This window comes from Aulonocara sp. 'chitande type north' Nkhata Bay, linkage group LG12, assembly GCF_057382095.1.
Source record: "Aulonocara sp. 'chitande type north' Nkhata Bay isolate Kocher_YH1m ecotype deep benthic linkage group LG12, A_spYH_male_GT1.1, whole genome shotgun sequence".
Taxonomy (NCBI): domain Eukaryota; kingdom Metazoa; phylum Chordata; class Actinopteri; order Cichliformes; family Cichlidae; genus Aulonocara; species Aulonocara sp. 'chitande type north' Nkhata Bay.
In genome coordinates this window covers 11719746-11744806 of record NC_141355.1, presented here as the reverse complement: position 1 = coordinate 11744806, position 25061 = coordinate 11719746, and the positions used below count along the sequence as shown (strand labels likewise).

The 25061-nt window shown below is 40.4% G+C and overlaps 1 protein-coding gene across 3 annotated transcripts; it reads left to right on the top strand.

The window, feature by feature from the left end:
* Positions 1–1851: 1851 nt before the first annotated feature.
* On the top strand, positions 1852–24083 carry ppm1f (protein phosphatase, Mg2+/Mn2+ dependent, 1F). 3 transcript variants are annotated; one of them, XM_086313567.1, is made up of 8 exons: positions 1852–2104; positions 8017–8243; positions 12322–12422; positions 13419–13621; positions 14160–14348; positions 14480–14623; positions 15070–15163; positions 21636–24083. In XM_086313567.1, exons 2-8 carry the CDS (start codon positions 8077–8079, stop codon positions 21959–21961), a joined length of 1224 nt encoding a protein of 407 aa, XP_086169693.1. In that variant the 5' UTR covers positions 1852–2104; positions 8017–8076; the 3' UTR covers positions 21962–24083. The 3 variants fall into 3 exon arrangements, with proteins under 3 accessions (XP_086169693.1, XP_086169691.1, XP_086169692.1); XM_086313565.1 differs by having other exon boundaries at positions 12322–12458; positions 21636–24080; XM_086313566.1 differs by lacking the exon at positions 1852–2104 and adding an exon at positions 3568–4371 and having other exon boundaries at positions 12322–12458; positions 21636–24082.
* The last annotated feature ends 978 nt before the right edge of the window (positions 24084–25061 follow it).

The window sequence follows — 25061 nt, the reverse complement described above, 5'->3', positions numbered from 1 at the left end:
ATGTCTGTGAAGGTTCTCAGTCATCCAGGTCATCGTAGTCAAAGGAGCTTGCAAAGCTTGTTCTCAGATAGACAGCGAGTGGAGAGTGATATATGAAATGATGGGATGGAAGGAAGAAGAGAAGCAAAGAGTGATTCACAGGCAGAGCCTAAATTATTTCTCACAGTTTTTTGCTGCCTTATGGTTCCAAGCGCTGTCACCAATCTTTGCATTTTGTTATTATCTCATGACACTTGTTTAATCAGCTACCATCTCTCCTATGGACTTTTTACTGTCTACAGTCTCAGATCAACACAGCCCTGCCCTCCAGTACTATCCACAGCAACCCCTCAACAGCAACATTGTACCCATCAGGTAGAACATCGGCTACGTTTGCTTTGCCTTGTTGCCCATATTAGATTCTTGGTGAATGTGTGTTGTTGTTATTCACCCTGTTTCAATGTGCCCCTTTTTAACTTTGAGCACCCGCCCCTTTAAACCTCTCTGCACGGCCCTGGTCCCATAAAAATACGGTTATATCCAGTAATGTACAATTAGTTGCGCTAATTTGACATGGAATCTCGCCTTTTTCAAGTGCCGCTAAACATTAAATAAGGAACATGTTAATGTGATTAAACAATGAAATCATCTATAAATAGGGAAAAAAATCTTTAAAAAACGGTAATATTCCGGCAGCTGGGGCGCCAAAATACGACCGTAAAATAACAGAAAATAACTGTCCCATAAAAATACGGTTATTTTCAGTAATGAAAATAGAGTTTGTTGCGCTAATTTGACAGGGGATTCTGCCTTTTCCAAGTGCTAGTTAGTGATCAAAACGCGATCAAACAATGCAATTACCTATAAACAAGGTCACTGAATGTGGAAATATGAATCATAATACGTAAATGTACAGAAATATACAGTTAACAGTTGGTTTGAATAATAATTGATTGCATGCCCTGGGACAGAGGTGAGGTGAGGCATAACTAGCAGTGATAATAATACTTATGTGATGTAACACAAGCTTATAGGGATCATGTTATATACTTTTCCATAGCATTACATTTGAATTCGATCTTTCAAATAAAGGACAGATATTTGTGAGATCATGATACATTTGTGAATGTATTTTAACAATCTAAATATGCATATGTACAGACAGATACATTTAATAATCAAGACAATTATGTTGTATTACATTACAGTGATTTAACGTTAATTTACATTCAAAATGTGAAGTCAAAGTCTATTTACGTAACTTTAATGATATTCTAGAAGAACAGAACATTACTGTAAAATGCACAGTAAAATACCTTCATATTAGGGTTTTTTTCCTATGGTCGCAGCGTTACCCGTGACCTTGTTGTTAGTTCACATTCATTGGCCGATGCTTAGCGTCATGTTATTTATATTAATTGCAATTCCTACCTCTACATTTCTTTTTCAAAATATATAATTAGCAAAGCGTGTCCGTGCAATGTTTTATATTGTGAAATTCAGAGAAATCTTAACAAAGAAGCTCACAGAGAAAGATTGAGCTTGTTATTTAACCCCAAGCTGATAGGGAGCGCACCTTATTAAAACACTTGCTGTGCTACAATGTGCCTCAAAGTTCAACAACAGCACAACAGAAGTCACTCATGGTACAGCACTCTCGCTACAAAACAACAACTGTCAGTGACGCTGCACCACGGCGTAAACACAACATTCAAGATAACAGTTAAAAGTAACGTAACCATAAACAATAGAACAAGAACATCTAAACAGCAGCACATGTCCCAAGGCATGATGGGAGATCTCCAGTCCAGAGGGTGGTGGTATAACACCTAAAGTTGTTTGCTACCCGCCATAAAAAGATAGGCGAAGAAGGGTCTTATAACAATGGTGATGACGATGATGGCGTACAGGAAACTGCCGGTTCAATTGGGCGTGGATCGTTGCGCAGATCTGTAAACACTGTTAATAGTGAACTGGGATTGTGTATTACCATACGCGGTGCATGTTTGTGTTATCAGTAAATCCCTTTAGTCTTTGTCTCGCCGAAGGGCGTGTTTAGTCAGTAGGACTTCAGGAGGTGTGAAGACGCGTACTAAAACAAGGGACTGCACCAAGTCAGCGGACGGTAAGACCAAGTTAACCACTGTCTGCTTGGCTGTAAAATAAGCATGTATTCTGGTAGCGATCATGTCGATGAAACATGGTCGCTGAGTCACTCACTCACTTGAGTGAGTGACTCAGGACTCGAGGTGTAATTGTGGGCAGCACTATAATGTGTACTGCATACAAAGCACCAAACCCTCAACATTCATGTAACGCACTGCAAAGAAAAGAAACGGGAAAGCTGATCGTTAGGCTCCAGTTTTCAGGTATGAGTCCTGGTGTACAACCAATGCAGCACGGTTGCTTTTTTCTTTGCGTTTAACTCAAAGTGTGGGGAGTTTGCGAGCCCTTTTCAAGTGCTTCTCTGCGCTTCTTTCAAGAAATGTTCAGACATATTGGCCAACATGTAACTTACATGACAACAAGCTGGCGCATTAAAAAAAACATTTTATTTTTATTTTTAAAAATATCCTGTAATAATGAAGTCCCTGGGGCCTGGTTTAGAGCGTTACATTTCATAAATTGATTATTGCTGATTTCAAGTCCACTGCGATGCTGTACAAAAACGTTCTATATGCCCAACAAATTATGAATCGAACTGTACGAATATTTCCTGTAAAAATCCATATACACTTTCTTACCACTTTATTAGATAGGCATGTAAATATCTAACCAGCAGTTATGGCAGCAACATGTAGCCATGGTCAAGTTGACCTCCTCGGGTTCAAACGGAGCATTAGAAAAGGGGCATGGTTGTTGGTGCCACACAAGTTAGTCCCACTATTTCAGAAACTGCTGGTATGCTGGAATTTTCCCACACAGCCTAAGCTTTACGGAGACGGGTCAGAAGAAGAAAACAGGAATGACAGTTTTCTGTCTACACCCCCAAATGCCAATATCCAAATAAATGAATTATAAGAACATAAAATTTAAGTCTCCCACCATACAGTTGGGGAGAGAAGCTGTCCAAGTTGGACACATTATTGTACCAGGCAATAAACATGTAAAGCTGGACAGTCCGTGGGACTGAAAAAGTTTTGGAGCAAGCCCCAAGTGACCATTACAAGAACTCCGCTCTTGTCACATATACAGGGAGTGCAGAATTATTAGGCAAGTTGTATTTTTGAGGAATAATTTTATTATTGAACAACAACCGTGTTCTCAATGAACCCAAAAAACCCATTAATATCAAAGCTGAATGTTTTTGGAAGTAGCTTTTAGTTTGTTTTTAGTTTTAGCTATTTTAGGGGGATATCTGTGTGTGCAGGTGACTATTACTGTGCATAATTATTAGGCAAATGAACAAAAAACAAATATATACCCATTTCAATTATTTATTATTACCAGTGAAACCAATATAACATCTCCACATTCACAAATAGGGCTGGGCCATATTATACCGTTCACGGTAATACCGGTATAATGTTAGGCAACGATAGGAAAATGAAATATCGCGATAGAATGGGAGTAAAACGCGCATGCGCAGTGCCTTTGTTTTCATACGCACATGGACGATTGTTGAGTGAAACAGATGAACCAGAATTGGTTTGTAAAAATGGTGCAACTTCCGTGATGTGGAACTGGTTTGGTGTTTGTCTGTCAGATACACGACAAAGCACATTTTTTTTGCAGAACATGCAAGCGGCCGTTGTTATTGTCATATTTGTCGGACTAAGATGCTCTTAAATCTGGGAGTAATCTGGGTCCTAAACTCCGTATACTTCAGGTCAAACAACACTGCAGCGTCACTTAGAGTTAAAAACTGTCTAAATTCTTTCATCTTTAATAAAACGATCAGCATTGCTGCTTTACCAGGTGTAACTATAAAGTTTAACTTCCAGGCATCCATGAAAACAAAAGTTATTACATTTAACTGAGTTAGAAGTTAGCAGGAAGCTAGCGGAAGTTAGCTCGCTAGTTTCGCTAGTTACCTAAGCATGATATTGCATGTTCTGACTGAGAGATTTCTGCAAAAAATCAAACGTACAGCTCTGCTATCACTTCCAACATAAATGAAGACAGGAAACTAAACAGCAGTGACGTTTGTAGGGTTACTGAAGTTGGGCTAGCTAGTATATAATGATGTGCTACGTGATCGCTAGCGACACAGCTATGTTAGCATAACATAAACAGTGAAGCTGGAGGACGAACACTAACACTTTTCCACTTATAAAAGTTAACGTGAAGGTTCTTCATGGTTAGAGACAAATGCAATCGCATGGCAGGATGCTGTAAACGGACCAAACTTCAGTCAGGAGAACAACTGAGATAATCCATCCACAATACGAGGTTAGTCATTAATATACTGCAACAACATGGGAATAGAGCAGCTGCCAGAGAATTCAACATTAATGAAACAATGGTACAGAAGTGGAGGAAGCAAGAAGAATGAGTTTAATAAAGTTTGATTTATCTGACTGCTTTGTTTCGCTTAATGTGCCTTATAATCCCGTGCACCTTACGGTCCGAAAAATGCATACTGCACACTGCAGTTTAATGTTGCAAAGCACCTATTTTTAACTTCAGTGGATATTATACATGGTTATGCTCAGGATATGTCAGCCCATTTCTACTGGAAATGCCTTTTGGTTAAACTTGCAGCAAGGAATTTGCATTTGCACTGTTACATTTTTATAAAGCTTTAATGTACATAAAAACCAGCTTCTTGTTTAAGTGAAAATAAATGGAAGGTTGTCTTTTTGCGCTAGTAATGTTGTGGAGTTGTATTTTGTCTCGCATCAATTATATCGTCGGTTATATCATTATCGCAAATTTTCAAATATATATCGTGATAAATATTCTTGGCCATATCGCCCTGCTCTATTCACAAATATACATTTCTGACATTCAAAAACAAAACAAAAACAAATCAGCGACCAATATAGCCACCTTTCTTTGCAAGGACACTCAAAAGCCTGCCATCCATGGATTCTGACAGTGTTTTGATCTGATCACCATCAACATTGCGTGCAGCAGCAACCACAGCCTCCCAGACACTGTTCAGAGAGGTGTACTGTTTTCCCTCCTTGTAAATCTCACATTTGATGATGGACCACAGGTTCTCAATGGGGTTCAGATCAGGTGAACAAGGTGGCCATGTCATTAGTTTTTCTTCTTTTATACCCTTTCTTGCCAGCCACGCTGTGGAGTACTTGGACGCGTGTGATGGAGCATTGTCCTGCATGAAAATCATGTTTTTCTTGAAGGATGCAGACTTCTTCCTGTACCACTGCTTGAAGAAGGTGTCTTCCAGAAACTGGCAGTAGGACTGGGAGTTGAGCTTGACTCCATCCTCAACCCGAAAAGGCCCCACAAGCTCATCTTTGATGATACCAGCCCAAACCAGTACTCCACCTCCACCTTGCTGGCATCTGAGTCCTATCTGACTGTTAGATAGGAAGTACTTAGAAAAGGATAGGAAAAAAGTGCTTGTGCGAATGGGTGAATTTACAAGCGCTTTGAATGCTCAGAGTAGAAAAACGCTATATATGAACCAGTCCATTTACTAGGGCTGGACCATATCATATCGTAATACCGATATAATGTTCGGCAATGATAAGAAAATGAAATATCGCGATAGAATATGGATGCACATGCGTAGTGCCTTTGTTTTCATATGCACATAGCTGTAAAAGCATGGCGGTGACGGAGAATGAGTAGGGCGAAAGCGGATCGTTGAATGAAATGGATGAACCATAATTGGTTTGTAAAAATGCTGCAACTTCATTGGTGTGGAACTGGTTTAGCTTTTGTCCATCAGATACACAACAAAGCACTATTTTTGGTAGAGCATGCTAGCGGGCCATCGTTATTACCGTGTTTTTTTTTTTTGTTTTTTTTTTGGAAAATACAGCTCACTTAAAATCAATCTTTTTGATTTTTCTGAAAATCAACAGTGCCCCTTATAAACCCGTGTACCTTATGTATGAATTCTGGTTGTGTTTACTGACCTCAAAACGATTTTATGTGTACGGCGCTCGAAAATCTGTCAAATGTTTTAGTACGACTTTGCTAAGCTACAAATCCGCACCGCTTGATGAATTGTCGGAGCATTACGGCTATCGTAAGCAGAAGCCTCGCGGAGTGATTCGTACTGGGTTTCAGCATAATATTACCGTATTGTGTGTGTGTATAACCTCTTTTTAAGTTTTGTGGATATTATATATGGTTATGCTGAGGATTTAGGCGACCGTGGTGCTGGGGGTTGGGAAGCGCATCTGTACCCGGAAGGTCGCCGGTTCGATCCCCGGGCTCTCTGTCCTGGTCGTTGTGTCCTTGGGCAAGACACTTTACCCTACCGCCTACTGGTGTTGGCCAGAGGGGCCGATGGCGCGATATGGCAGCCTCGCTTCTGTCAGTCTGCCCCAGGGCAGCTGTGGCTGCAACTGTAGCTTGCCTTCACCAGTTATTATTATTATTATTATTATTATTATTATTATTATTATTATTATTATTATTATATGTCGGCCAGTTTTCACTGGAAATGCCTTTTGGTTAAACTGTCAGCAAGGAATTTGCATTTGCACTGTTAAGTTTTTATATAACTTTAATGCACATAAAAACTACTGCTTGTTTAAGTGAAAATACATTGATGTTTTTTGCACTAATAAAGTTGTAAAGTGTTTTGTCTAGTGTCAATTATATCGTCAGTTATATTGTTATTGCAAATTTTCAAATATATATCATGATAAATATTTTTGGTCATATCACCCTGCTCTACCATTTATCATAATATATTAATTAATATTAAAATTAGAAAGGGTGTCTCCCTCCTGAATTAGAATTGGGAGCTAGTTCCCTAAAATAGGGGCCTGAAAAGCTGAAGGTTTGCCTCCCACTCTACTTTTAAATATCCTAGGAACCACAAGTAAACCAGCAGTCTGAGAGTCGCATGCTGTATTGGGATCATAGAATACTATGAGGTCATTAAGATAAGACTGGGTCTGATTATTCAAGACCTTGGATATGAGGTGAAGAATTTTAAAGTTGATTCTGAATTTTTAAACAGGGAGCTAATGAAAAGACACCAGCATGGAAGAAATATGCTCTTTTTCTACTCCCTGTCAGTACTCTTCATGCAGCATTTTGTATTAAATAAAGGCTTTTCAGGGAGTTTTTAGGACATACTGATAATAATGAATTACAATAGTCCAGCCTAGAAGTAATAAATGTTTGAATTAGTTATTGAACATAACTCTGAGACTGAATGTTTCAAACTTTAGAGATATTTAGAGTACAATGGGGAAAAAGCAGTCCGATATATTTGTTTAATATGTGTATTGAAGGATATATCCTGGTCAGAAATAAGTCAGAGATTCCACACAATGTTACCAGAGGTAACCAGCTTAAGAATCTGGTAAGATACCATATTTCTAAGCTATTTAGGGCCAAATACAAGGACCTCAGTTTTATCCGATTTAGAACAAGAAATTAGAGGTCATCCAGGTCTTTGTCTTTAAGACATTTCGGTAGTCAGTGTGTGTATTATCTGGCTTCACTGATACCTATATACTTAGAGGTGGGTATCATATCCCTACCAATGAAACTGTATGCTATACCTTCGAATTATATTGTCTCAGGGGAGCATCATATCATGCACAAAATGCACACAGATGACTGCAGTACATCCTCGACCAATAAATCTGTACAAATTACAAGATGTGGCAATCCTATTAGTCCTGTAGCTTATAACAACACTTGTATCATTACATTAGTACTTTCAATTAAAATATAAGATTCGGGGGAATTTGGGTATTTTACGTTTTTTTTTGCTTTTAATTTTACTCTCAGACAAGCATCTTGTGACACAGTAAGCACCTCCTATATTAGTTTTCTGAACTTGTATGACAAAAAAACAGTTTTAGATGAAAATGGTAATGTAATTATACTGATTAATTTGTTTCAATTTGTGCCCTTCAATTGTCCACTGTGAAGTGACCTGTGAGCCCTGACCTCCTGTTTACCGAAGAGTTCACTCCAGCCAGAGTCAGCGGGATGGAGCAGGAGGAGGCTCTGTGCTTTTTGAAGGCATTTTTGGAGGAGTTTCCAGCTGCTCTGGAGGAAGGCGCTTCACTTCCTGTTAGCCCTCTTAGTCGTAAATTCACAATGGAGGAGTTGCATGGAGAGAGCCTGGAGCTGGGCCTGAGGCTATTGGCAAACAGGTATGACTGGGAAGGAGACAAACTGAATAGAAGGTTGTAACGATGAACAAATTTATTTTTCTGTGGACCAATAAGAGAAAATGATTGTGGCTATCTAAGACACACACCATTTAGTTAGTAAAGGGCCTTAATTAATATTATAAATACAAAGGATTATACTGTGGATTATTTTACATATTCCATTTTTTTAAATGTAATGATTTTTAGTGTATGGTGATACACAAGCAGACATGAAGTAAAACTTATTTATTCTTGTTTTATACAAACTGTAAATGTCAGTCGAATGCTGGTTATTGTTGTATACTAATAATGAATTGCATTTATATAGCGCTTTTCAACGCACCCAAAGCGCTATTCATTCACTGTCACATTCACACACTGGTGGAGGCAAGCTACAGTTGTAGCTACAGCTGCCCTTTGGCAGACTGACAGAAGCGAGGCTGCCATATCGCGCCATCGGCCCCTCTGGCCAACACCAGTAGGCGGTATGGTAAAGTGTCTTGCCCAAGGACACAATGACCAGGACAGAGAGCCCGGGGATTGAACCGGCGACCTTCCCAACCCCCTGAGCCACGGTCGTCTCTTTATATACGCATAACAAGGGAAAGAGGCAAAGTAACCATTAATCCTACAGTGTTTAGTTCAGTATTGTACTTTTAATAGAAATTTTATTTGCAGATTAGAGAGATTGCATCTAACATTTTTGTTAACATTTTGTTAGGTAAGAAGTAGGGATGGGAATCGAAACCCGGTTCCCACTGTTTCAATTCCTTGGAATTGTTTGCCATTTTTGCAAACAATTCCCTTATCGATTCCAGTCGCCCCGAATGACGTCACCATGTTGCGGAGCGTCATTTACTAAGCGGCTCAAACACTCAAAAGTTTGGTTATACTTTACGAGAACGGATGACGACAGGGCAACTTGCAATACTTGCAAGTAGATATTTCATTTAAGGGAGGAAACACTACGAATATGCAAAAGCATTTGCTCACAAAACACGCGATGACCTTAAATGAATGTCGTGTTTTTAATTCCGCTCTGGATTCATGAATCTCAACCCAGAAACAGCGGTAACGTTTGTACATCCACTCCCGTTAATGCGGCAGGTAAATAATTAACTAACAGTGCATATTATGTTAGCGCGATCTGCCTTATTACAAAACCTGCCATTACTGTGCGCTGCATTTAGGTGACCATGATGAGAGAGACAGACAGAAGCTGTGTTCCAAAACGTCGGCTGCATCCTTCGGAGGACCTGGCCTTCGCAGTCTACGTGGGCTGGGTCCTTTGAAGACCGAGAAGGCTGGAAGTGCGAGGCTGTGAAACGGAACGGTCTAGCCTTCAGATTTGCGTCACCGCTGTCTCGGTGGAGTTTAATAAACTCGGCCGTCTGCTCCTTGCTATCTAAAATATAACAGGACACTGGCGTAAATTCTCGACCGTCTCACACTTCTGTTTAATCAGTTTTCTGTTTGACGTTTATTCAGCTGTGTGAAAATCCCGGAGGAACCCACCAGATAGATTAATAACGTTTTATTAAATCTAATAACTTTGATCTCAGCCAAACCGATTTACTCCGGATCAAATAAAACACAGAAAAAAGGCAAACAATTACATTTTTAAGTTATCCGAGTGACTTACTGTATATATCATGTTTAACCTGAGTAGCGAAAGAGCGGGGATCTGAAAACGACAAAGCCGCAATTCCGCTGCTTTCGCCGGCTCGAGTGACCACTGAACCCCTCCGGCTTGCTATCCAGCGGGTGGCTAACAGACGTCTCCAAAAACGTCGGCGCACTTTTGCAAATATGCGATGTCTTGATAAACCAAGCAGATATTTGAAATTTAAACAGCTTCTTTCTCGCCTGAAAATATGTTAAAAGTTTATTTTGTGACCCAGAAAGAGTAATAAGACTAATTTTAAAACTTAGCAGCGGCCGCCATTGCTGGCAGCTGAAATTTGGCTGGGCCGCGCTATGAATTCTGGGATATGGTGGGCCACGAAGGACACACCCGACCCATCCTTCAAATTCGTGGAAATGAAGGACGCATTTGTCGGCCGCATTTGAAGGAGTCGACGAATTGGTTGGCTCAGATGCTGGCAGTTCTCGCTGCAGTCTCCCGTTAGTGTCTTCTTTCAGGCCAGGATATACGAATGTCAACGAGTAGGGCTGGGCGATATGACCCAAAATTCATATCTCGATATTTTTTAGCTGGATGGCGATATAAGATATATCTCGATATTTTATTAACTTTTATTAACATACAGCATAGATGTACATGAAAAAAACTACTCAAAAATAAATTATGAGCATTTATTAAATAATAATGATCCATAAATAAAAGAAAACTTTGTTGTTTTTGTGCATAACAAAGAGCTCACAATTGTGCAGTCAAAATGTAAACTAACAGACGCTGAGCATAATAACAAAGACAGATTTCACAACTGCTCTGTTCCCAACTTCTACTATGTGACTGACAGCCTGGAGTTTGAAACCCTCTTTGTAACCGTGTCTCTTAACAGGTGCCATTTATGGTCCTTATACACACACAATACGGTAATATTACGTTGAAGCACAGTACGTATCACTCCGCCAGCCTCCGGACTACGGTAGCCGTAATGCTCCGACAATCCATCAAGCGGTGCAGCTCCGTAGCTTACCAAAGTCGTACTAAAACATTTTTTGACAGATTGCTGAGCGCCGTGTTCCACATGAAATCGGTTTGCGGTCATCAAGCACAACCAGAATTCATACATAAGGCGCGCTGTCAACTTTTGAGAAAATGAAAGGATTTTAGGCTGTGCATGGCGTTAGCGCGGTTAGCTCGTTAGCGTGGTTAGCTCGTTAACACGTTGACGCCGTCCAGCCCCACGCACGGGGCGATGCGCAGTAACTCGTTAACGGAGATTTGCCGTGTCCATCTTGTTGCTGCCTGCAGGTGAAGCGATGGGGGTGGAGGGGGAGCTGTGTTTAGTGAAGGAGAGGCGAGGCCGAGTAACGTTGCGTAGAGACAAAAGTGGACGAAAGAGAACTTGTGGCTCCACAACTATAATTATAACGTAACATAGGCTATATCGATATAAAGGATATGGTCACATCTTATATCTCATATAAAAATATATCGATATTTTTAAAAAACTCGATATATCGCCCAGCCCTATCACCGAGCAGTGTCTAAGTTTGTGGTAAAAGGCTTGCACCCATTTGCACCCAGAAGTGTGAGACGGTCGATTTTCGGTAAGTGAATGTGTTTAATTGTAGGCAGGGACATTACTGGATATTCTTGTGTAATTGCTACAGAACAATTTATGTTATATTTTGTTATTGCTACAGAAGAATATTTTATTATTTTACATTTACAATTTTTTTTTTCCTGGTGACCCCGTGACACCCCATTGAAGAGCCATAGGCTGGATCTCTTAAGATCTCACTGTTGGGTTTGTAAGGCCATGTTACTCCTAAATTTCTGTCTTGTTCAAAGAGAAGATATAAAACAAAGTTCTAAGCTAATCAACCTTAGTGTTCTCCTTTTTAAAAAAAAAAAGAAAAAAAGAATCGATAAGAGAATTGATAAAGAATCGAATCGTTAAACAGAATCAAAAATGGAATCGGAATCGTAAAAATCGTATAAATACCCATCCCTAGTAAGAAGTCTGGGCTTCTAGAAATCAATAATCTGCAGTCAATCTTTCTGCAATGAGAAGAGGCTGGTAAAAGACTTTCAAACACTTTTAAACTTTGAGCAGGAAAAAGTAACACTTAAAAACTGTGACTGGCTTTCTGTTCTGCTCACATTTTCTACAGATGTATTCCCTGTCAGGAAGGTTTCATTTCCTGTCTGCAGAAACAAAATTGTTCATGCCACTTCCTTTTTCCTAAACACAATCTTTGCTGCCAGAGAAATGCAATTCTGTAGAGGAAAAGAAGTGCATTTACAGGTTACTGCCCAAAAATTATCTTTTCTTTTTTCTGTCCACAATTTGGACTTTGGTGCAACACTTTGTAACTGCAGTTAGAAAAATGACTCAAATTTCAAGAGATTACACAACATGTATTTATCTCTGTGTTTGTTCAGGGGTGCTTCTCCAAGACTCGGTGCCCTCCTTTGCCAGGCAGCATATTCCCAGCTGCTGCAGACTGACCTTTTACCTTACCAGTGCCCTGAGGAACCTGAAGGTGACCAAGAAGAGAAGGCAGATGACAAAGCAGTCTGTATGTTTGTGGTGCTTTGAATATATTGCATTATACTGAAAGATGCCAATTCAATTCAAGCAGACAGAATGAAATAATCTTGTGTTTGGAAGTTGTCTGTCCAGGATCATATATCTGATATACACTCTCCAAGTAACTTGATACCAACTTATCATTACCAAATATCATTAGCGGTACTAACACAGATCACATTCACACTTGTCTTCACATCTCAGGTCTTATTGGCATGTTCGCAGACTATAATTTATCTTTTACAGTGCAATTTGAGGCTGCAAAAGGGGAGATGATAATTTATCCAATACATATCACCCTGTCTGCTGCCACACAGCCAACTTGGGCACAGCCTCAGCCTCGATGATGCCACATGTGTGTGAAAGGGTCCGTTTTAACACAAACAATTATAATTTCAGTTTCTAAAGTTTTTAAACAAGTAAAAAACTAAAATTGAAACTATGAGTAGACCTCTCCTCTATAAGGAACTGGTGTACATTTGCATAGTGGTTGGAAATATTGCATTGCACTGCACTGAAAAGTAGTATTTTGACTTCCATCCATTCGCTTCCACTTATACTTTTCAGGGTCGTGGGGGGTGCTGGAGCCTATCCCAACTGTCATAGGGCGAGAGGCGGGGTACACCCTGGACAGGTTGCCAGTCTGTCACAGGGCTAACACTAACACAGGGCAATTTGGCTTAACCAATTAACCTATCCTCACAAACTGCATGTCTTTGGATGGTGGGAGGAAGAAAGATCACAGAAAGACCCCAGCCTGATGGTGAAATTGAACTCAGGAGCTTCTAGCTGTGCGGCAACAGTGCTAACCACCGTGCCACCTGGAAGTAGTTTGACTTCCATTGTACATATTAATTCAAGGAATAAAATGCCTTTGTCCATGATGTTATTGAAAAAAAAAAACCAGAAATATAACAGGTTTCTTACTTGTATTGTAATTTATTGTCAGTATTTCAATCAGAGGCAGTCCAACGCACCTTCCTGAATAAACTGATAGATGTAGCACTGGCGTGGCACAGAAACTTCCCCAAGGTGGCTCTTTGTCCCTCTCGCAACCTCCAGTGCTCCATTCATGCCATCAAAAACACCCGGAGAAAAATGGAGGACAAACATTTGGCTTTAGCCGAGTTCAACCAGCTCTTTGGAATTCAGGTATGAAAAATATCACAGACACAAAAATAAAAACTGAAATTACAATCCCAACTAATTATCAAACATACTGTCATGAAAAAAAAAAAGTTTTCACAGGACCGCATAAAGTCCTGTTAAAACTAAGTGTACCCTTACTGCTTGTATAGAAATAAAGTAAGCAGCAGTGAGGTGCTGATCCTCTATAAAAGCCATATTTGAAGAAAGCCAAGCATACACAGATGCTGCACGGTGGTGGAGAGGTGATTTAGATTTGTTGTGCAGCATATCTTGCAGTCACCAACTTCACCATGAGCTCCTCTGCATACCAAAGTATTTTAGAGTCCCATCTGAGGGGTTGGCTAGATCTGGGGATTGGTAGGCTGCATCCTGGGATCACTGCTGCCTATGGGGGGCATCTGTCAGCCCACACTTCAGAGGGTGTGTATTGTAGGTGGTCCTACAAGCCACTGAATCATGGGGTACACTTAGTTTTTCACAAAACTGCATTCTGTGACATTTATTTATGACTGTGTCTTTCTTTCCCTCCCGTATGGTCCAGGATGATGTAGATCGTGCTTACTATGCTGTGTTTGATGGCCATGGAGGGGTGGATGCAGCAACCTACGCTTCCACTCACCTCCATGTTGTTCTAAGTAAACAGGAGATGCTGCAGAGTGATGCAACCACAGCCTTTAAAACAGCCTTCAAACGCACAGATGACATGTTCAGAAACAAGGCCAAGAGAGAGGTACTGAGAAATCAGCAGTGCAGCATCTTGAGCACAATGTTTTCTGCTGACATTTACATGCTATAGTACTCAACTTGGTGTGCTGTCTTGCTCTGTCTTTTGTCTTTAAATTACACCTGTGTGTGCTGCAGCGTCTCCGGAGTGGCAGCACAGGAGTGGCAGTACTGATCCAGGATCAAGAGCTGACTGTTGCTTGGCTGGGAGACTCTCAGGCAATACTGGTCAGAGATGGGCATGTTGTTAGACTCATGGACCCACATAAACCAGAGAGAGAGGTAAGAATCCCACATACAAACACACAACCTCTGCTGCCTCAAATTTCATACTATGTTGTATTCCAAAATGGGAATGCAGATAAAATATTTGGAAAGTTTATTGCGTGATATGGATCAAACATTCCTCAGAGCTCAAAAAAACACATGCGCGTGTACACACACACACACACACACACACACACACACACACACACACACACACACACACACACACACACACACACACACACACACACACACACACACACACACACACTGTGTGTGTGTGTGTGTGTGTGTGTGTGTGTGTGTGTGTACGCGCATGTGTTTTTTTTAACTATTACTAACAAATGCAGTTACTTCATGTGAAGTTAAATTACTCATGCACTTATTTTTACATACTCACACATAATGGTGAGAAGGAAACCAGAAGCTAAACTCCTTCTCTGATGTGTTAAACTGTCCAGGATGAGAAACAGAGAATTGAGGATCTTGGAGGCTGCATTACTTTCATGGGTTGCTGGCGTGTTAATGGCACATATGCTGTATCGAGAGCCATAGGTAAGTCAGTCCCAACTCACAAAACCACAGAAATGTACAGTGGGGCAAAAAAGTATTTAGCCAGCCACCGATTGTGCAAGTTCCCCCACTTAAAATGATGACAGAGGTCAGTAATTTGCACCAGAGGTACACTTCAACTGTGAGAGACAGAATGTGAAAAAAAAATCCCTGAATTCACATGGTAGGATTTGTAAAGAATTTATTCATAAATTAGGGTGGAAAATAAGTATTTGGTCACCTCAAACAAGGAAAATCTCTGGCTCTCACAGACCTTCTGTAAGAAGGTTTTCTGTCCCCCACTCGTTACCTGTATGAATGGCACCCGTTTGAACTCATCATCTGTATAAAAGACACCTGTCCACAGCCTCAAACAGTCAGACTCCAAACTCCGCCATGGCCAAGACCAAAGAGCTTTCGAAGGACACCAGGAAAAGTATTGTAGACCTGCACCAGACCTGCACCAAGCAAGCAGCTTGGTGTGAAAAAATCAACTGTGGGAGCAATCATCAGAAAATGGAAGACATACAAGACCACTGATAATCTCCCTCAATCTGGGGCTCCACGCAAGATCTCTTCCCGTGGGGTCAAAATGATCATGAGAACGGTGAGCAAAGATCCCAGAACCCACGGGGGGACCTGGTGAATGACCTGCAGAGAGCTGGGACCAAAGTAACAAAGGTCACCATCAGTAACACACTACAACGGCAGGGAATCAAATCCCGCAGTGCCAGACGTGTTCCGCTGCTGAAGCCAGTGCATGTCCAGGTCCGTCTGAAGTTTGCCAGAGAGCACATGGATGATACAGCAGAGGATTGGGAGAATGTCATGTGGTCAGATGAAACCAAAGTAGAACTTTTTGGTATAAACTCAACTCGTCGTGTTTGGAGGAAGAAGAATACTGAGTTGCATCCCAAGAACACCATACCTACTGTGAAGCATGGGGGTGGAAACATCATGCTATGGGGCTGTTTTTCTGCCAAGGGGACAGGACGACTGATCCGTGTTAAGGACAGAATGAATGGGGCCATGTATCGTGAGATTTTGAGCCAAAACCTCCTTCCATCAGTGAGAACTTTGAAGATGAAACGAGGCTGGGTCTTCCAACATCACAATGATCCAAAACACACCGCCCGGGCAACAAAGGAGTGGCTCCGTAAGAAGCATTTGAAAGTCCTGGAGTGGCCTAGCCAGTCTCCAGACCTCAACCCCATAGAAAATCTGTGGCGTGAGTTGAAAGTCCGTGTTGCTCGGCGACAGCCCCAAAACATCACTGCTCTCAAGAAGATCTGCATGGAGGAATGGGCCAAAATACCAGCTACTGTGTGTGCAAACCTGGTAAAGACCTATAGTAAACGTTTGACCTCTGTTATTGCCAACAAAAGTTATGTTACAAAGTATTGAGTTGTATTTTTGTTATTGACCAAATACTTATTTTCCACCTGATTTACGAATAAATTCTTTACAAATCCTACCATGTGAATTCATGGATTTTTTTTTTCACATTCTGTCTCTCACAGTTGAAGTGTACCTCTGGTGCAAATTACTGACCTCTGTCATCATTTTAAGTGGGGGAACTTGCACAATCGATGGCTGACTAAATACTTTTTTGCCCCACTGTAGATGTGATTTGACTGGCTGTATCATATAGTAGTTCTCAAAGTGTGACCTTAATTGACCTCCACTGCTACATAAACTGAGGTTGCTCATGTTAACTGAAAGTAAACGACAAACTTGGTTCCAAAAAAAGTTGAGACAGTGTGTAAATTGTAAAGTAAAAGGGAAATCTAATGATTTGTGAATCTCATTAACTCATATTTGCAATCTGTGTTTAGATATTTAGAAAATGTACCATTTCATTCATATATATATATATATATATATATATTAGGGGTGCAACGATATTCGTATCGATATTGAACCGTTCGATACAGTGCTTTCGGTTCGGTACGCATATGTATCGAACAATACAACATTTGTAATTTATTTTATCAATTTTCCTTCTGACGATGCTGTCTGTGTTGAGCGCTCAGTGAATCTGTGTTCGACTACTCCGCCTAGGCTGCACTGTCGAGCGCAGATCCACTGAGCGCTCAACACAGACAGCATAGTCAGAAGGAAGAGCGCAGGGCAAGCTAGCGAGACAGAAGTTAAGCTCTCCTTGCAAGATGGACCTCCCCCACTCTCATTCAGATCTGGCGTTTGGAATTATTTTGTGACGTATGACCCTGAAGGTAAGCGAGTCATGGACTAAAGAAAAACAGTATGTTGGATGTGCCATGCAATGCTCAATTACATTGGTGTGAACTAGTGTGTTAGCGCAGTTAGCTCGTTAACATGTTGGCCGTCTAGCCCCATGCACGGAGCGATCGGCGGTAGCTCGTTAACGGAGATTTGCCGTGTTGTGGCGTTAAGGTCATTTCAACGAGATTAACCTGAAAGCACTAGTGGGAACACAACGAATATGACTGCACATTTACGCCGACATCATCCTAGTGCAAAGACAAGTGGAAGCAGACAAAAAAAAGCAAGCATGCTACTAACTTTAGCCGAGTCATTTAGACAGCTGTTAGCACATGATTCTCCTTATGCTGCTGAGAATATAGCCCAGAAGAAGCGGATAGTATAGCTTTTATTTTGGAAAGAGCCATTTCTCTGTAATAAACTCTCTTTTCCAAAGATGAGTGATTCCTCAATCAGATACAGGGCTCGCAATATCGCTAGCCCGACGTCCCGGAGCTAGCGATTTTTTTCAGTCGGGCTACCAAAATCTATCTCTTCCCTGCCCGTCGGGCTATTGTAGGAAAAATATATGTCAATGCTTTTGCATTCTTTCGGAAATGTAGCTGGGTAATTATGTCATTGGCATCGGTGAGCCACTGTCAATATGTGACATATTGAAATCGCGTTTGAATTTGCGCTTGTTTTTTTGCTTTCACTTTGCAATCGTGCGAACTGTGTATAGAGAGCGACAGTACTGATCTGTGAGTGATGATAATTTGTGCACCAATTCCTCTGACATCGTCTTATTAATCGTTAGCTTACTATGCAAACATGACAAGTGAAATCTCCCGCAGCAAGCTTAAACATGTGAGAGGTTGATCGCGCAGAGAATCGCTGAGTTTTTGTGAGTGCATGTGTAAAAGCATTTCAGTTCTGCTGAGCCAAATAAGACAGGTCAGGGTGAAGAAGTGACAGCCAAAGAAAAGCTTACCACAAAACGGAGAAGTTATGACAAATCAGACTATAAGGCAAAAAGAAAGTGCAGCTTTATGGTTTCATGGACAAAAGAATTTCTGTGGCTGCAATATGATGAGCTAAATAACCAGGGCTGCACATAAGTGGTCTGCAGGTACGCATTCGCTGTCAAAATAAAAAACACGCACAAGGGTGAGGGTTAAATTTAAAAACTGTACTTTTGAGTTAAAATATATATTTATAATTTTAATAAATGACAAATTAAAAATGCATGAACATTTTTTTGTATCGAAAAAATATCGAACCGTGACACCAAAGTATCGAACCGAACCGTGAATTTTGTGTATCGTTGCACCCCTAATATATATATATATATATATATATATATATAAGTATTATTGATAGTAAGGCAACAGCTAGAATAATGGATAGATACTTTATTAATCCCACAAAGGAAATTTTTGTGTTGTAAGCACGTATTCTGCTGATCATTCTTTTGATTGAGATACAGGTCTTGATGAAATGTTCACTGGTTTAGGTGTTAGAAATTGCAATGTTTTTAGTAGTTTACTGTAGTGCGAAAAAGTTTTTGCCCCCTTCCTCATTTCCTACTTTTTTGTATGTTTGTAACATTTAATTCTTATAGATCAAACACATTTAATTACTAGACAAAGACAATACAATTAAACTCAAAATACAGTTTCTAAATGAAGGGTTTACTCTTAAGGGGGGAAAAAATCCAAACCTACATGGTCCTGTTCCTGTGTGAAAAAGTGATCGCCCCCCCTAAGCCTAGTAACTAGTTGGGCTGCCCTAACTGGCAATGAGTCTTTTACAGTTCTGTGGAGGAATTTTGGTCCACTAATCTTTTGAGAATGGTTGTAATTCAGACAGATTGGAGGATTTTCAAACATGAACCGCCTTTTTAAGGTGACCCACTGGATGCTCCTCATTTGAATCAGCCCTGCTTGCCACAGGTATCACTGTTCAATATTTATATAGCACCATATCACAACAGTTGCGTTAAGGTGCTTTATATTGTAATGGAAAGACTACAGTAATCACTGCCAAATAAAGCAAGATAGCTGCCAACAACCTTCAGCAAGCAGAAGAATTTAAATAATGTGTCACCTGGATACATACATAGGAATGGGTATTGATAAGATTTTCACAATTCCGATTCCATTTTCGATTCTGTTCAACAATTTGATCCTTTATCAATTCTCTTATCGATTCTTTTTTTAAAAAGGAGAACACTAAGGTCGATTTGCTTAGAACTTTGTTTTATATCTTCTCTTTGAACAAGATAGAAATTTAGGAGTAACATGGCCTTACAAACCCAACAGTGAGATCTTAAGAGATCCAGCCTATGGCTCTTCAATGGGGTGTCACGGGGTCACCAGGAAAAAAAAAATTGTAAATGTAAAATAATAAAATATTCTTCTGTAGCAATAACAAAGTATAACATAAATTGTTCTGTAGCAATTACACAAGAATATCCAGTAATGTCCCTGCCTACAATTAAACACATTCACTTACCGAAAATCGACCGTCTCACACTTCTGGGTGCAAATGGGTGCAAGCCTTTTACCACAAGCTTAGACACTGCTCGGTGACAAATGCGTCCTTCATTTCCCCGAATTTGAAGGATGGGTTGGGTGTGTCCTTCGTGGCCCACCATATCCTTTATAGCGCGGCCCAGCCAAATTTCAGCTGCCAACAATGGCGGCCGCTGCTAAGTTTTAAAATTAGTCTTATTACTCTTTCTGGGTCACAAAATAAACTTTTAACATATTTTCAGGCGAGAAAGAAGCTGTTTAAATTTCAAATATCTGCTTGGTTTATCAAGATATCGCATATTTGCAAAAGTGCGCCGACGTTTTTGGAGACGTCTGTTAGCCACCCGCTGGATAGCAAGCCGGAGGGGTTCAGTGGTCACTCGAGCCGGCGAGAGCAGCGGAATTGTGGCTTCGTCGTTTTCAGATCCCCGCTCTTTCGCTACTCAGGTTAAACATGATATATACAGTAAGTCACTCGGATAACTTAAAAATGTAATTGTTTGCCTTTTTTTCGGTGTTTTATTTGATCCGGAGTAAATCGGTTTGGCTGAGATCAAAATTATTAGATTAAATAAAACGTTATTAATCTATCTGGTGGGTTCTTCCGGGATTTTCACACAGCTGAATAAACGTCAAACAGAAAACTGATTAAACAGAAGTGTGAGACGGTCGAGAATTTACGCCAGTGTCCTGTTATATTTTAGATGGCCGTCTGCTCCTTGCTGAGTTTATTAAACTCCACCGAGACAGCGGTGACGCAAATCTGAAGGCTAGACCGTTCCGTTTCACATCCTTGCACTCCCTGCCGCATTAATGGGAGAGGACGTACAAACGTTACCGCTGCTGCTGGGTTGAGATTCATGAGTCCGGAGCGGAATTAAAAACACGACATTCATTTAAGGTCATCGCGTGTTTTGTGAGCAAATGCTTTTGCACATTTGTAGTGTTTCCTCCCTTAAATGAAATATCTACTTGCAAGTATTGCAAGTTGCCCTGTCGTCATCCGTTCTCGTAAAGTATAACCAAACTTTTGAGTGTTTGAGCCGCTTAGTAAATGACGCTCCGCAACGTGGTGACGTCATTCGGGGCGACTGGAATCGATAAGGGAATTGTTTGCAAAAATGGCAAACAATTCCAAGGAATTGAAACAGTGGGAACTGGTTCTCAACAAGAACCGGGTTTCGATAGCCATCCCTACACATACACATTTTTTATTTGCATCACAGTAAAGGCTGCCTCTTTGTTCTTCACCATGTGTGTAGACAGAACTAGACTGCAGCTCCATGTTAAACTACTTAGATGGTGACAAGTAATCCTCACCTTACATGCAACATCTGTAAAAACAAATGTTGTGTGCAGTGCATGTGTTGAAGTTACTTAAATTGTTGCAGTCTTAATTGAGAGTCAGGGAGTCTTTATAGACTTTATTAATCCCACACTAGGAAATTGGGAATGAAAAAGTGACTCAGAGATATTAGAGAATTAAGAAAAATAAAGTAAAAAACAAGAGTAACTTGTGTTGTGTACAAATGGTTACTATATACAGTAAAATATACTAAAAGGGAGGGTTTTTGTATACATAAAATGCAGTGTGAGTGATTATGTACACGTGGTTTGCCTGTTGATTTAATAAATAGTTTTCAGGCAATGACTGCAACAGTCTGAGGTTCTGCAGTATTCACTTGCAGCTGTTAACCACTCATCCATCCCTCGTTCAGGTGACTTTGACCAGAAGCCCTTTGTGTCTGGAGACGCTGAAAGCCTAACAATGAAACTGCAGGGTGATGAGGACTATGTTCTTCTGGCATGCGATGGTTTCTTTGATGCAGTTAAGGCGTCAGCAGTCCCACATCTAGTTATGGATGCACTAAAGCTGGCTGGTAAACCAGAAGGAGGAACTGCTCCAGTGGAACAGTCCGAGGATGATGTGGGGGCAAGAGTCGCCCAACAGTTGGTGGGTAATGCTAAGACAGCTGGTTCTAGTGATAACATCACAGTAATGGTGGTGTTCCTGCGCCCACCAGAGCAACTGCTGGCTCAGTAGACCACCCTAGGAGTGCACAAGCTGCTCAGTACTCTACTTCTCGCCATGCACCACAGCAATACAGGAAAAGTGTGGTGCACAGACACCATTGTGCCAAGCTGTTGCCTGCTTTTGTCCTCAGGTGCATTCAATTCAATTCAATTCAATTCAATTTTATTTATATAGCGCCAAATCACAACAAAAGTCGCCTCAAGGCGCTTCATAGATACAGAGAAAAACCCAACAATCATATGACCCCCTATGAGCAAGCACTTTGGCGACAGTGGGAAGGAAAAACTCCCTTTTAACAGGAAGAAACCTCCGGCAGAACCAGGCTCAGGGAGGGGCGGCCATCTGCTGCGACCGGTTGGGGTGAGAGAAGGAAGACATGCTGCAGATTGACGCTAGTCCAGGGATGTCAAACTCGTTTTAAATTGTGTCCCACACAATTTGATTTTAAGTTGGGCGAACCAGTGAAAATCTAAAAAAAATAAATGCAATTTTAACTGTACATCTCAGTTTCCGTATAATAGAGTAGAATAGAATAGAAAAAATAGCTCTTTATTGTCATTGCACAAGGGTTTAAGGGGGCCAACTGTGGAAAATCAAACTTTTATGTCCTTTAATCTTTTAGAGTCTTTATCAATAGGAATAGGAATTATGGTAGTACAGTTAAAATCAATGAAATACTGCACATTTTCTGAAGTCTTCCAGCGGACCACATTAGAGTCTTTGCTGGGCTGATTCCAGCCTCTGGGCCTTATGTTTGACACCCCTGATCTAGTCTCACTATCGTGCTGCTTCGAAATAAAAGCTTACACTGCTGTATTGAGGCAACAGTGTTTGAAAAGTTCTAATAGATAATGCAAGGGCCACACTAACCCCCAGTGCTGCAACCTGCACATCCCAAATGTGCCTGCTCTCTAAAATAGCTACTTCACTTTTCCACTTGTTTGACTGTTACTCAATTTAAGGACAGCTGGTCCAGCTTTTGTTGTCAGTATTGATCTTGAAATATTGAAATATTGATCTGATGTGGCACTAGCTGTTAAAACAGCTATGTGTCTTGGTGGATTTGTATTTCTATAAAAATACAAATGATAATAATTCCAAAAATTTTATATATGTTTCTGTTATGTTCCATTGTCACTCTGATGTGTGATTATGACAGAAGTCTTACTGAGTGATTCTGTGGGGGAAGCAAAGAAAGCCACAACTTGAACTTTATGAGCAGCTGAACACCCGTTTGCGAGATGAAATAGCTACAGAATACTCACTGCTCAATAATCAAAGCTCAGTTTAACCACAAAAATGGAGACTGTTTTTAATATTTTCAGTGTTAGCTCTGCTTGTTACTAACATCATATCCTGACACCTTTTTCTGTTTAAGATAGAAAGGTTTGCCTCCTCTTGGCCTACATACCGTTAAGACATTCTGTTACCCTTTTAACCTCTTCATTATCATGTTTTATTCATTTTTTTTTGTTCTTGTTCACCATGCCTTATCAGTATGTCCTCATTGCAATATTAACATATAATGGAAATCACAGACAATGGCGGATAATGACATTATAAATGTGCTTTGTTTTTAATGTGCAAGTGATACCTTTTATGTTACAAAATTAATAGTTTTTGTGTCTAAAAAATGCATTCAAGAGCTGGGGGATGGGGCAGTCACTTAACTCAGTGGAAGCGAGGGAGCACTGATGTGGAACATTGATAATAAATTCTGATGCAATTCCTGTGTTTGTTTGTTTGTTCTAAAATGTCAGAATCTTTAAAACTGAAGTCTTGACAATAATGTTTCCCGTAACACACAAAGAAATAATAATACATTTCATATTGTGTATTGCAGAGAAGAAGATTTAATATTGTCTCAATAAACAGCCGTGCAAACACAATCTGGTCAGGATCTGTTTGTTTTGTCCTTTATCGACAAGGTTTACAATATTCTCTGATGATAATCGATCCATTTCAAATTTTATTTATATAGCACCAAATGACTACAACAGTTGCCTCAAGGTAGACCCTCCAATACACACAGAGAAAAACCCCAAAATCATGTGATCCCCTATGAGCAAGCGCTTTGGTGACCGTGGGAAGGAAAAAGCAGGCTCTGGAAGATGTGGCCATCTGTTGCGCCCCGTTGGGGCGATAGAAGGAAGTCAGGACAAAAGACATGCTGTGGAAGAGAGACAGATTAATAACGGGTATGACTCAGTGCAGAGAGGTCTATTAACACATAGTGAGTGAGAAACGTGACTGAAAAAGAAATATATATTTCTTATTCTTCCTATATTTATTGTTGTTCTTTTGTACTGTATGGAACTGGAGCCGTCTCGTCTCTCTGTAGACTGAACTGTATATAGCAGAGATGACAATAAAGTTGGCTTTGACTTTGAAATACTCAGTGCATCATGGGAGTCCACCAGCAGCCTACTACTATTGCAGCATAATTAAGGGAGGATTCAGGGTCACCTGTTCCAGCCCTAACTATATGCTTTAGCAAAAAGGAAAGTAATCTTAAAAGTAGAGACACTGTCTGTCTCCCGAATCCAAGCTGGAAGCTGGTTCCACAGAAGAGGGGCCTGAAAGCTAAAGACTACATTCTACTTTTAAATACTCTAGGAACCACAAAGAAGCCCACAAGTCTGAGAGCAAAGTGCTTCAATGGGTTGATATGGTACTATATGGTCATAAAGATAGGACGGAGCCTGATTATTCAAGACCTTGTATGTGTGAAGCAGAATTTTAAATTCAATTCTGGAATTAACAATGAGCCAATGGAGACAAGCCAGTGTAGGAGAAATACTGTATGCTGTCTCTTTCTAGTCCCTGTCAGTACTCTTGCAGCAGCATTTTGGATTAACTGAAGGCTTTTCAGGGAGTTTTTAGGGCTTCCTGATAATAAAGAATTACAGTAGTCCAGCCTAGACTACTAGTTCAAATGCATGAACTAGTTTTTCAGCATCACACTGAGACAGGATATTTAAAATTTTAGAGATATTTTACAAATGGAAGAAAGCAGTCCTACATAGTTGTTTAATATAGAATATTTGTATCTTGAGACTGTTGAGTGGGTTAGGATAGATTGTATGTATAACACTGGAATTCATATATA

Excerpts from the sequence above, each read along its gene's own strand:
- ppm1f (XM_086313566.1), top strand. The coding sequence starts at position 8,077 with ATGGAGCAGGAGGAGGCTCTGTGCTTTTTGAAGGCATTTTTGGAGGAG. Across the intron at positions 12,459-13,418 it reads GGCAGATGACAAAGCAGTCT|TATTTCAATCAGAGGCAGTC; the intron begins GTATGTTTGTGG and ends ATTTATTGTCAG. Across the intron at positions 14,349-14,479 it reads GAAACAAGGCCAAGAGAGAG|CGTCTCCGGAGTGGCAGCAC; the intron begins GTACTGAGAAAT and ends TGTGTGCTGCAG.